The sequence below is a fragment of the Pongo abelii genome, chromosome 2 (genome assembly GCF_028885655.2).
Source record: "Pongo abelii isolate AG06213 chromosome 2, NHGRI_mPonAbe1-v2.0_pri, whole genome shotgun sequence".
Classification (NCBI taxonomy): domain Eukaryota; kingdom Metazoa; phylum Chordata; class Mammalia; order Primates; family Hominidae; genus Pongo; species Pongo abelii.
This window is the reverse complement of record NC_085928.1, coordinates 15,964,828-15,978,196: the sequence shown is the minus strand read 5'-3', so window position 1 is coordinate 15,978,196 and position 13,369 is coordinate 15,964,828. Positions and strand designations below refer to the sequence as shown.

The following is a 13,369-nucleotide window of genomic DNA, read 5'->3' as shown; positions in this document are numbered from 1 at the left end:
CATTTTGGCCACAGGGACCTCCTCGTACCTTCTCTCACGTGTCTTCCTGCCTCAGCACCTTTGCATATGCTGTTCCCTTTGCCGAGAACTCTTCCTGTCAATTCCCAAGCCCTTCAGCTACTTAGCACCTACCTATTCAATCTGTTCTGTTTGCGTATTGGTACGTTACAAACTGTCCCCAAACTTAGCAGCTTAGAACAATGAATCCTTTACCCTCTCTCACAATGTTTGGGGTCAGGAATTTGAGCAGGCCTTGGCTGATTTTTCTGTTCCTCATGCCATCAATTGATATCACCTGATGTTATTAAGCTGATGGATGGGCTGATCTGGAGATGCACTGTCCAGTTTGGTAGCCACTGATCACCTGAAATGCAGCCAGTTCTAATTGAGATGTGCTATAACTATAAAACACCCACATGATTATTGGAGATTTGGTACCACCAAAAAAAATTTAAAATATTCATTAATAATTTTTATTCTGATTACATGTTGAGATTATAATATTTCAGATACATTAGACAACATAAAATATGTTATTAAAATTAATGTCACCTATTTCTTTTTAATTTCTTTAATGTGACTACTACAAGTTTTCAAATTATATCTGTGGCTTGTAATTGTGGCTTGTATTATATTCTTTTTTTCTGAGATGGAGTCTTACTCTGTTGCCCAGGGTGGAGTGCAGTGGCGTGATCTCTGCTCATCGCAAACTCTGCCTCCCAGGTTCAAGTGATTCTCCTGCCTCAGCCTCCTGAGTAGCTGAAATTACAGGCGCCCGCCACTATGCCCAGCTAATTTTTGTATTTAGAGACGTATTAGAGACGGGGTTTCCCCATAATGGCCAGGCTGGTCTCAAACTCCTGACCTCAGGTGATCCGCCCACCTCAGCCTCCCAAAGTACTGGGATTACAAGCATGAGCCACCACACCTGGCCTGTTTTATATTCTTATTGGACAGTGCTGATCTAGAGCAGGGGTCAAGCAGTTTTTTCTATGAAAGGCCACATAGAAAATGTTTTCAGCTTTGCAGGCCATGCGGTCTCCATCATAGCTGTTCAACTCTTCCATTGTACTGCAAAAGCAGCCATAGATAATAATTTACAATAGACATAGCGGTGTTCCAGTACAATTATTAATAAAAATAGGTGGTAGCCCGATTTGGCCTACAGGCTGTAGTTTGCTGACCCCTGATCTAGAAGATCCAAGATTTTATTCACATGTCTGGTGGCTTCGCAGGGATAGGTGGAAGGCTCAGCTGGGACCATTGACCCAAACAGCTATACAGGCCTCTCTAGCATGATGGTCTCGGAGTAGTGGGACATCTTACTTGGTGGCTCAGAACTCCAGAAAATGTACTCCCAGAGAGACAGGTAGAAGCTGTGAGGCTTCTTATGACCAAGCTCTCGAAGTCCCAGAATATCCCTTGTACTGCATTCTATGGTCAAACAGGTCACTCAGGCTAGCCCAGATTCAAAGAGAGAAGATCCAACTCTACCTTTTCATGGGAGGAGGAGTAGCTAAGAATATGTGTTTCTTTTTAATCTATTATATCATTCTTCAGATCTCAGTTTAGGCTGGTCCTCTTATGGGCTCTCAAAGTACCGTGAACCTCTCTTTTGTAGCACTTGTCATAGCTAGTTTTACATTTCTTTGTATGATTACTTGATCACTATCTTGCTTTTCTACTAAACCGTAGGCAACCATGTGAAGAGGAACTGTTTCTGGTTTTGCTCATTATATTCCTAGCACCAAACACAATGCCTGGTTCAATAAATATTTGTGGAAGAAACGAATGAATGAATGAACCAACAGCAAATGAATGAATGAGTAATAACTGTATCAATATTAATCCCACATTTCTCCATATTGCTGTCAAGTATATCATGAGACACTCTGTCAGAAGCCTTGCTAAAATTCAAATATATTTGATTCCCAGTAATCTTCTTATTTTGTAGTTCAGAAACTTTATAAAGAAGGAAATAAGCCTATCTTACTCCTCCCAGTATCTCAAAGAGAGTTTCTGCCCTGAGCTGCTCAAGACGGTTTCTGCCCTGAGCTGCTATTCATTCTGCAAACACTGCTCGAATACCCACTGTGTGCCAGGTACAGAGTTCTTCTCTGCTGTAACCTGGACAGGCACCAGCTTCCCAGCGTGGGTTTAGGCTTCAGGTGCACACTATTGTGGACCGTCTAAGCCACATCTAGAAGAGCTCTGGGGAAATACGACTACTTGGGCAGAAAAGGAAGGAACTAAGAAGAGGTATCTTTGTGTCTGAGGTCTGAAGGAGCGTATGCGCTCTTGTTCAGGCAAAGGGCAGGATGAGGGGAGGTAGGATGGCAGCAGCCAGTAATGGGGTGGGACAGGGGAATGCAGAAGACGAAACTTCAGGTCCTGGTGCTCTGAGAAGTAACGCTGTGCAGCATGTCACACCCAGAGGCAAGCCAAGGCCCCAGGCAGCTGGTGTTGCACTGGAGCTCTACTCTCCTCTCAGCGAGCTGATGACATGCCAGTCCAGCAGGCCTGGCTTATCCAAACACAAGTATGAATCTGCAGAAGGCAGTGAGCTGGGCCCTGAATGCTGCTGGGCTGAGGCCGACCTAATCCTTCCTCCACAGAGACTGTGGTGTCCCCTGCTTTGCTCAGGGCAAGAACTCTTGTATACCTCACGAGAAGCCAAGGACTACCTACCACCTTCCACACTGGCCCTGGAGCCTGCATTGTAGTTATTTGTGGACACTTTTTCTTCTTTTTAGTGCCAGGTGAGGGACCAAGGCCTACAGGTCTTTACAACCCCTCAACCTCTAGAACAAGTCTGACACTGAGTAGATGTAGCAAATGTTTGCCTGAAAGACTACCTCAATAAATAACCTTCTGAGGCACCAGCAAACTTCTCAGCATTTTTCCTGATACTCCGGTTACCACTAACATTCTAGACAAAGTTGTGAAATAAATCTTTTTCTTTGTTGCTCTCCAACATCTACTGTGGACCCCTCCTCTCACTTCCTGTTTCATCCCCTCTGCACTCCCCTGTCCCACCCCATTACTGGCTGCTGCCATCCTACCTCCCCTCATCCTGCCCTTTGCCTGAACAAGAGCGCATACGCTCCTTCAGACCTCAGACACAAAGATACCTCTTCTTAGCTCCTTCCTTTTCTTCCCAAGTAGTCATATTTCCCCAGAGCTCTTCTAGATGTGGCTTAGACGGTCCACAATAGTGTGCACCTGAAGCCTAAACCCACGCTGGGAAGCTGGTGCCTGACCAGGTTAAAGTGGAGAAGAACTCTCTGTACCTGGCACACAGTGGGTATTCAAGCAGTGTTTGCAGAATGAACAGCAGCTCAGGGCAGAAACCCTTCTGATGCAAAGGGATGCTTTGGGGCCTCTTCTTCTCCCACCCCAGTCTGTCTCTCTGGAGTCCTCTCGATTCCAGGAGCCACCATCACACCTGGCCCTAGGCTGTGCTGCTCCTCTCTGTCTCAGAGGCTAGATAACATCAGAGTCCTTTCCACTGGCTCCTGTGGCAGAGCAAAAACTGGTTGGCATTTTTAAAGGTGCTACACCAGTGTGAAAGAAACACAGTGAGGCTGCATGGGTTTAAATCTCAGCTGTACCATTTACTAGCTGGGCAGCCTAGGGCAAGTACTGTGACCTCTCTGAGACTCCATTCCTTCATCTGTAACACGGGGACAAATAATCTCACCCTGTTGTGAGCAGTAATAGTACAATTAATCATTTAGCCAACTCTTACTCGTGTTCTCTGATGGGCCAGACATACAAAGTAAGTGAAAGTGGATTACAGCAGGTGCTCTTCTTGGTTTCTGGAGTGAACCTCCAGTTATGTGGAGGCTCCTCTTTTTAGATTTCTGACTAGTTCACCCACCTTATTCATAGACCTTATTCTGTACTTAGCTGACAGAAATCTCCTCTCAGAGAATCCCCCCAGTAAATTCTTAGGTTCTTTCCTCTTCCATTCCCCTTTTTGCTCTCTCCCTCCGAAGGCAAGAGTTTCCACTTTACAGGCCCACTGGAGAAAGTTATGGCTTCTGGTTGTGGTTGGAGGTTCATTCCTGAGGGAGTGGGGACATTTCTACTCTTCTTCACGGCCAATGACATTGGAGAAACTGGCTTCCTAACCCAGCCCACACCCTCGCACACACACATCATGGCTAGAACGGAGAGAAATTCTTCATATGGGGCACTTGTACTTCATAAAAGAAAATCATATCAATCTTGAGTATTTTAGCATCCTATTACGACAGGGTCACTGATAAACTAAGTGTCCAGAGTGTTTTCTAGGATGGTGTATGGTCTCCAAATTAACATTAATGAAGCTTACTGGAAGGATTGTTACTCCTGGGCCAGGCAGGATTTTGAGGAGAGATGTGGTTGCTGTCACCAAATCCTTGACGGACTTTGGCAGAAGTGTGTTAGGCTTACTCTGGATAGCTTCAGAGGACAAAACTAGTATTGACAGAAGGAAGGTAAGGAGAAGCAGCTTCTAACCCAGGGGAAGAGAGAGTTTCCAAACTGAGAAATCAAAAATGGTACTGATTCCTTGTCAGGGTCAGTGCTTCTCCCCACTGTGTGAACTACAGGGGCCATTTGTCCAAGATTCCTCAGAGCAATACTGATTTCATGTAATTATTTGAATGAAAGGTGATTTGTTAAATTTATAGTAAAATATAATTTGATTTGTGTCCCTGTTTGTCATGCCACCCCAGAAGAAAAATTGTCTTTGGTTAGGTCAAACAGAATGGTTTTTTAGTTTGCAAACCATGAGCGATTCCTATATTAGGTGGGAGTTCAGATTCAAAAGGCCCTCTTCTTTTTTTTTTTTTTTTTTTTAGTAGTAGCCAGCCTAATGAGTAGGAAGTGGTTCTCACTGTCATTTTATATTGAATTTCTTTTATTTTGAGTATGACCATCTTTTCAAATGTATGAGTTAGTTATTTCCAGTTCCACATACTATCTGTACATTTCTTTTGCCCGCTTTTAATTTGGGTCTTTGGCTTTTTTCTTATTTTTCTTATTGATTTGTAGAAACTCTTTTATACATATAAAATTAATACTTTGTGACTAGTTGCAAATATTTTCAGTTGCTAAAATATGCAGTAGGTGTTCCATGTAAGAGCTGAACAGCTGGTTCCTGATTGCTGCCTCCCTCCCTTCCAGCCAATAGATTTCAGAGTTTGGGCATTACCTATTGAGCCAAAGCTGACACCACACAAGCGCACAGCATGGGAACAGAGTTCTCTGTCTGATTCCAGTGAGCTTCCTCATACTAAATCACCAACAGCAACCTACTTATCACAGAATATGAGAATTGAACAAGTGTTGGCAAGGATGTGGAGAAATTGGAGCTCTTGTTCCAGTTGTCGATGGGAATGTAAAGTGATGTAGCTGCTATGGAAAATAGTGTAGCAGTTCCTCAGAAAATTAAAAATAGAATGACCACATGATCTAGCAATTCCCCTTCTGGGTATATACCCAAAAGAACTGAAAGCAGAGTCTTAAAGAGATATTTGTACACCCTTGTTCATACCAGCATTATGCACAATAGCCAAAAGGTGGAAGCAACTCAAATGTCCATCAAAAATGAATGTATAAACAAAATGTAGTATGTACATAGAGTGGAATATCAGTTAGTCTTAGAAAGAAAGGAAATTCAAACACATGCTACAATGTGGATGGCCCTTGAATACATTATGCTAAGTGAAATAAGCCAGTCACAAAAAGACAAATACTGTATGAGTTTACTTATACCCTAAGCAGTCAAATTCATGGAAACAGAAGCTGGAATGGTGGTTGGCAAGAGCTGAGAGGAGGAGAGAAAGAAGAGTTATTGTTTAATGGGTATAGAGGCTTAGTTTTGCAAGATGAAAGAGTTCTGAAGATGGATGTAGTGATGACTGCACAACAATGTGAATGTATTTCATACCACTGTACACTCAAAAGGTGAAGATGGCAAATTTTATGTGTATTATGCCACAACTAATAAAGATTTCTAAAACTTATGAGATGTAATTTCACCCTTTCCTATTGCTAAAGATCACAAATTAGAAAACACGTTGGCAAAAGGTACATGAAAATAAGCACTCTTGTGTTGATCAGAGCATAAACATATAATCTCAGGGGAGAACAATTTGCAACTATTCTTCAACCTTTTGGTCAAACAATTCTACTTCTAGGAATATAGCTTACTCCCACCTGTGTGATATGGCATATAATCCAGGTTTTCCATTGCAACAAAAGATTGGAAACAACGTTAGTATCCATCAGTAGTGGTCTGGAAATATATATATATTATTAGCATCCAACAGAATACAATATACTAATATGCAACTTTTAGCATGAGGATACTCATTACATGCTGATACAGAATAATCTCCAAGGTAGTCATATGTGTGCAAAACTGTACATAGTATGCTACCATTTGTGCTTAAAAATAAAAAGAAAACAGAATATGGGTCAATGTTTTTGTTTAGTTTTGTCTAAAGTAACTTTAAATAGAGGCAAGAAACCGGTAACATGTAACAATGATCACCCTGTTACCTCTGTGGAAGAAAACTAGACACCTAGGGGACAAGGCTGGGAGGGAGACTTGCTTTCCACTATTTATCACCTTTATCTTTCAAATTTAGTACCATCTACATTTAGTACCATGATCAATTCAAAACTATTTATTAAAAAAAAAAAAAGATATAGTCTAGAAGGAAAAAAAAAAACATAACAGACACTTCTAGCCCAATGCCCTGCACTGGGTGCTATGAGAGCAGAGGAAAGAAACACAGATGGCTTCTAGACAACACCGTCTGGGGAATACATTTCTGCTATTCAATCAAGAATAGTTGTGCATCTTTTCCTGGAAAGAATTGATTTGTTTTTATCAACAGACATATGAATTTAGTGGACAGACCTGTGAATTAATTCACTGGTTAGGCTTTCCTTTTTTACATTGGCTGTTAAAAAGCTATAAACCAAACTTATGTCCCCCTCAGTGCAAATTGGGCAGATTTCTAGGGCAGGCATTTAGCACTGGCCTTGTCCCTGGCTCTGTATTTGGTTTGCTTTTCCACCTGTTTCTCATGTTGGTCATCTTTCCTGTGTATGGCCATACCATCCTGAATGTGCCTGATCGCATCTAATGTTGGTCACCTCTCCTTATTCTTTGCTTCCTTATAAGCCACTAAGCAGCCTTTTTGGTGCTAGTTAGGGTAAGTGCATGGGTAGTGAAGCAGGGAGGAGGGAGAGGAAGAAAGAAGATAGAGGTTATAAAGCAAAGCATATCCTTTTTCTTGGCTTCATCATGTAGATTAAGTGAATTGCTCTCAAAGTGTGGTCCTTGGGCCGGCAGCATTGTCATCACCTTATGTTGTTAAACATAAAAATTCATGGGTTTCATCCCAACTTACTAAGCCAGACTTTCTGTGGATGAGGCCCAGGAAACTCTCCAGGTGATTTTTACTCACATTCAAGTTGGAGTAAAAGTTGAGAACCACAGGAAAACAGAAGGAAGGCTGATTTCTAAGCGTAAATGCAATACTCTCTGATTGCCCCCATCATGCCTGTTGTGTTGGTCAAGATAAATAATACTAGCTACGGCAATAATCAATCCCTCAAATTTTATTTTTTGCCAATATTACAATCCAATGTAGATCAGTTGTGGGAGAGGTGTAAAGAGAGCTGCTTTACTAGTTTATTAAGCAAACCAGTTCCCTTCCATTGTAACTTTGCGATTTTCTAGGCCCTTGGACATTTCCTCTGGATCCCCTGCTGCTAAGAAGGCAGGAGAGAGAGGAAAGAGAGGAGACTTTAGCAGCCAGATCTGGAAGAAACATCTTTTCTGCCCACAATTCCATTGGCTAGAAGCCAGTCTCATGGCCTATATAACTGCAGGGGAGGCTGGGAAATGTGACCTATCGATGGAGCTAAGAGCAAAAGGAAATGGCTTTGATGAAGCCCTGGCATTGTCTCTGCACACCCGAGAACCCAAGTGAATCTCAAACTCCACTTCCAAGTCATGTTTTGGTGAACATCGGTTTTCAGTTTCCTTTTCTAATCAAGTTTTATCTTTTCTTTTTTGACTCTAGCACTATGGGACTGAGTAACACTCTCTTTGTGATGGCCTTCCTGCTCTCTGGTAAGAACCTTTCAGCTTTGTTAAGTCCTGGAATCCTACTGTCTCCTGATGAGTCTGACCACAGCAAGCCCAGGCCTGAGACTTGGTGGGTTTTACTCACTTTCTACTGAGCATTGTACAAGACCACATGCAAAAAAGACTTTCCTGGAGAAGAAGGAAGTGTTATGATTGAGAGCAGCTGATGGCAGGCAGCTGGGATGGAGCTCTCCCCCTGTGTGCTTCTTCCTCCTCTGCAGTCTCACATCAGTGAGCCTAGATGCTCAGAGTAGGGTAGCCTGGCCTATCCCATGGGGATGGGGGAAGGCTGCTGCACTGAGGCTCCTGAGACTTGACTCTTTTGTTCCACACATATTCTCTTCTGGTCTTCGCTGACCCTGTTTCTGTCTTTCTCAGGCTCCTAGGAAACAACTGATAGAATTCCAAAAGTCTCCCTTCATACGGAGCACTGGCTTTCACGTCCCTGACTTCCCTACCCTCTCTCACTCCCTTCCCTATAGCCCATGCACATATATCATGGTTGCCATGGCTTCCTGACAACTATGGATCTTCAGCTAATTGTGTCAGCTGATTTATAGTGGAGCCAATGAAGCTGAAGCTTCAGAGCCCTCCATTGGCACAACTCTTTCTAAATCCCCCTCAAGACCCTGTGAAGCGCCCCCTAGCAGTGTGGTCACATGTCTTATGCTTTGGTAAAATTTGAATAAGTAAGATATTTTAACCACAATCAGTTATGACCAATGTCTCCTTCCTCTGCAACTTTCCCCTCCATGCCATTCTCCTCCTGTCTGGTGGTGTTAGCAGTCAGGGGCATTTTGTATTTGAATTCTACATTCTTTTTCTTAACTATCCACCACCTCCCCTCAAAATTTTAACAGCATTCAGCCTCACAAAACTCAGATCTTCCCTGTTTACAGTTCCACTTTGAGTTTCAGTTTCTTCATCTATAAACAAGAGTTGGCTGCGGTCCCTGCCATGTACCCTGTGACTCAGTGTCTTGTAGTTACTCCTGGCCCACCCCTTCCTGCTGCTCCTTGTCTCCACCTGCAGGCCTGAGAGGGAAGCCACCCCACTAAGACAGGGAGGTGAACTGAGCCTGAAGTTTGGCTACAGCACCCACAGGCCACCAGCCATGAGTTCACTTCCTCCAGATGGCCACACACCAGGCCCTTGGCCACTGTCCCCATGTCTGCTGTGCATGATGAGGAGTCAGGGAACTACAAAGAGATGGTCCCTCAGATCCATGCTGGCTGGGATAAGCCTTTTGGGATTTCTGTTTTTCTGCTTAGCACCTTGAGCTTGTGGAGTCCTTGAGTGTGAGGTCTGTAGATGTGCCAGCTGATCACTGACTTAGGTAACAACAGCAGCTTCCAACCCCCAGGGCCCATGACCTGCTACCTTAGCTGCTGGGGAGGTGGGAGGTATGTGTGTGTCAGAGAGCAAGGCAAGGAGACAAGACTCTAGAGAACATTATCCAATAAGATTCCCTTCTCATCCCACTTCTTATTTGTTTATTTATTATTATTATTATTTTTTTGAGACAGCATCTCTCTCTGTCACCCAGGCTGGAGTACAGTGGCACAGTCACAGCTCACTGTGGCTTCGATTACCTGGGCTCAAGCAATTCTCCCACCTCAGCCTCCCCAAGTGCTAGAATTATATGCATGAGCCATCGCACATGACTTATTTTTATTTATTTGATAAGTGCGTATATACACACAGTCATGAATTGTTTAACAACAGGGGTATGTTCTGAGAAACACATTGTTAGGCGATTTTGTCATTTTGTAATCATCACAGGGTGTCCTTACACAAAACTAGATAGCATAGCCTGCTCCGTACCTAGGCTACCTGGCACAGCCTATTGCTCCTAGGCTACAAGCCTGCACAGCATGTTACTGTGCTGAATACTGTAGGTGTTGTAACACAATGGTAAGTATTTTAGTATCTGAACATATCTAAGCATAGAAAAGATACAGTAAAAATATGGTGTTATAATCTTATGGGACCACCATTGTATATGACTGAAATGTTGCTGTGCAGTACATGACTGTATATGCATATATATACATATATATTTGCCTTACTTTGTGCCTGGTACTGTTCTAAGTACCTCATAAATATTAACTCATTTGAGCCTCACAATAACTTTCTGCTTTAGGTCTTGTTATTATTTCCCATTTTAAGAAGTGGTCACTAAAGCCCAGAGAGGTGAAGTAATTTACCCAAGAGCGACAGAGCTACTAAGTGGCAGAGCTTGGATTCACACCCAGCAATGTAGATTTAGCATTTGTTCACTTGACTCTTCTCCTAACTCTTGTGGTAAACCATGAATAAGTGGTAAGACTTCTTCCATGGGGCCTGAACAGCTTTGGTGGATAAAATAGCTTCCGCCTCATCCATGTTCATCCAGTGACACCTCAGTTGACCCAAGAGCTTGGGCCCAAGCCCTTCTCATCAAAGTGACCAGCCCAGCTCTCAAGATCTGGGAGAGAAGGAAGAAAAATGCCCTGGAAACACATTTCCAGAAAACACTAAACTGGAACACTATTTCCCACCAAATTTTCTGACTCTGCACACTGAAAGTGAGAAAGTAAAGCCGAGACACTCTATGAAAACTGAGTTCAGGTGTCACTTTTGGCCTTTACTTGCCGTTGACACTTCTTAGAAGTTTCTTAGCTCCTGAGAAGAGAGTTATCAATATTGAAGGCAACAACCTCAAATGGTAACTGTTTAAGTTTTACGGTGATGAGAGAATAAGTGACTATATTTTTGGCAGTACAATTTTAAAGTGGAATAGAAAGCCCATGACATCAGATCAGAAAATAACATTGCCAGTAATTCACACACGATGAAAAGCAACAACAAATCAGATTCTATTTGAATTATTTCTTCTCAGGGCACACCTCTGCTTACTGGGCTGGTGAACAGTGACCTAGCCACAGGGCAGGCTTCCAAAGGGAGAAAGGAGATGCAATTGGCCCACATAATCCACCCCCAAAATATAGAGCTGAATAATTCATTTCATGGCATAGAAATAGCAATACAGTGAAGCAATTCTGTTTCACTTTTCCCTCCCTTATATTTTGTGTCCTCTGTCATGGAAATTTGACACAGTACTATTTGCTGCCCCTGCTCTTGAGGGTAAAATTGGATGGGAGTTTAAGACTGAAACGGGCACCCGTGGCCTTGCAGAATTAGGTTACAGTTTGTGCCTTATATTTATAAAGCGAAAGGAATTCCTAGTGCCACTTGCAGAGGCACTTCTAACTTTCAAGCTCTGTTTGCTGCTGCCCTGGCACCTCCATCACAATTTTAGGCTGGAGCCAGAGAGGTTTTTGAAAAATCAGTAGCTCCCACATCAGGAGGAAGTATCTTTCCAGTTTGAGTTTTGGTAGCTGCTCTCTTTTTGTCTGAGGGTTCTCTGGGTCCTAGGGCTTCTCATTTCTCTTGAACAACACCTCTAGTTAATTTCATACACCTGGAGTGGTAGTTGGAATATTTCTTCACTTTAAGATTTTTTTTTTTTTTTGAGATGGAGTCTCACTCTGTTGTCCAGGCTAAAGTGCAATGGCATGATCTTGGCTCATGGCAACCCCCGCCTCCCAGGTTCAAGTGATTCTCTTGCCTCAGCCTCCCAAGTAGCAGGGATTACAGACACCTACCACCACACCCAGCTAATTTTTGTATTTTTGGTAGAGACGGGGTTTCACCATGTTGGCCATGCTAGTCTCAAACTCCTGACCTCAGGTGATCTGCCCGCCTCGACCTCCCAAAGTGCTGGGATTACAGACAGGCATGAGCCACTGCGCCCGCCCACTTTAAGATTTATGTAAGATTGGCTCAAACCCTCATTCCTGTGGAAAGGTCCACTGTTTTCCCCCCAGATTTTTGCAGATATCTGCGTGGATGGTTACTTTTGACTCCCATTTCCTGCTGTTGTTGATAGCCCTCATTAAAACCATCACCTGGAGGTGAATAGACCGCTGAGACCTATCATTCCCAAAGAATTGTCATGGAGCCTAATAGTTCTATTGGATTCACCCCTTTATGTTAAGCCACCATTTCAGTGTTTTTAAAAATAGATGTATGTTATCTAGTAGGGAGTATCTTACCCCCAAATTAGTTGATTGTTTCAGGAGGGCTTTTAGTGGGTTCCAGAGAAAATGAGCAATCAGACCAGTTGATTTAGTGGAAGACAATCACTGAATAGGATGTGTATAGGGTTGTTTGGGAGCGAGAGTGAAATTGGTATGGAACAGAGAGACTCCCAAGGCAAGCAGACATTTTTTTTGGAAGGAGCAAGTGTTTGAGAGACTGTGGCTTATTTTTCCTTTGTGAGAGGGGAGTTTTAATGCCATTTCCAAAATATGTAACCTGGTTATTTTGTCCCCAGAAATACTGTTGAGATTTATGGAAGCAAAAAACTCTGTCACCCAGGCTAGAGGAGTGCAGTGGTGCCATCAAAGCTTACTGCAGCCTCTAATTCCCAGGCTTAAGAGATGTTTCTGCCTCAGCCACCTGAAAAGCTGGCACTATAAGTACATGCCACCATGCCTGGCTTGTTTTTTTTGTTGTTGTTTTGTTTTGCTTTAGAGACGGGGTCTCGCTTTGTGCCCAGGCTGATCTTGAACTCCTTTTAAGTGATTATCTCTTCTCTGCTTCTTAAAGTCCTGGGATTATAGGCATGGCCTATTTATTTTTATGTTTTATAATTTTTTGTACTTTTTGATGTTACTTCAAATATCTTTTTAAGTATCCTAAATATACTTATTTAAAATTTTTTGAGTAAATTTATCTATAAATTATTGATTTTATGTCGATAGACATTGTTCTCTATCATTAATAATGTTAAAAATAAATAAAAAAACAAAAACAAGTAAATCAATTAATGCTTACCACAGGCCAGTATTTGATCCAACACTAACTCAAATATTCATTTCTTTAATCCTCACAACAAACCTATGAGGTAGGTACCATTATTGTTCCTGTTTTTCGCAAGAGGAAACTGAGACCCAGGGGAGTTAAGTAATTTGCCTATAGTAACACAGGCAGTGCGTAGTTGAGCTGAGATTGAACTCACGCTGTCCAGAATCCATACTATTAGTTATAATAGTGTACTGCTTTATAGCTTTCTGTTTCACAGCTACATGGCATTACTTTATATGGATATATCATTATTTGTTAAACCATTTAACTTATTTCCAGTGTATTGTTCTTATAAACAATGCC

At 42.4% G+C, this 13,369-nt stretch overlaps 1 protein-coding gene across 2 annotated transcripts in view; it reads left to right on the top strand.

The window, feature by feature from the left end:
• Positions 1–13,369, top strand: part of CD86 (CD86 molecule) — a 64,169-nt gene that overhangs the window by 26,594 nt on the left and 24,206 nt on the right. For both annotated transcript variants that reach the window (XM_002813228.5, XM_002813229.6), the window contains exon 2: positions 8,091–8,140. In XM_002813228.5, coding sequence (XP_002813274.3) covers positions 8,091–8,140 — 50 coding nt within the window. The remainder of the gene's footprint in view (positions 1–8,090; positions 8,141–13,369) is intronic.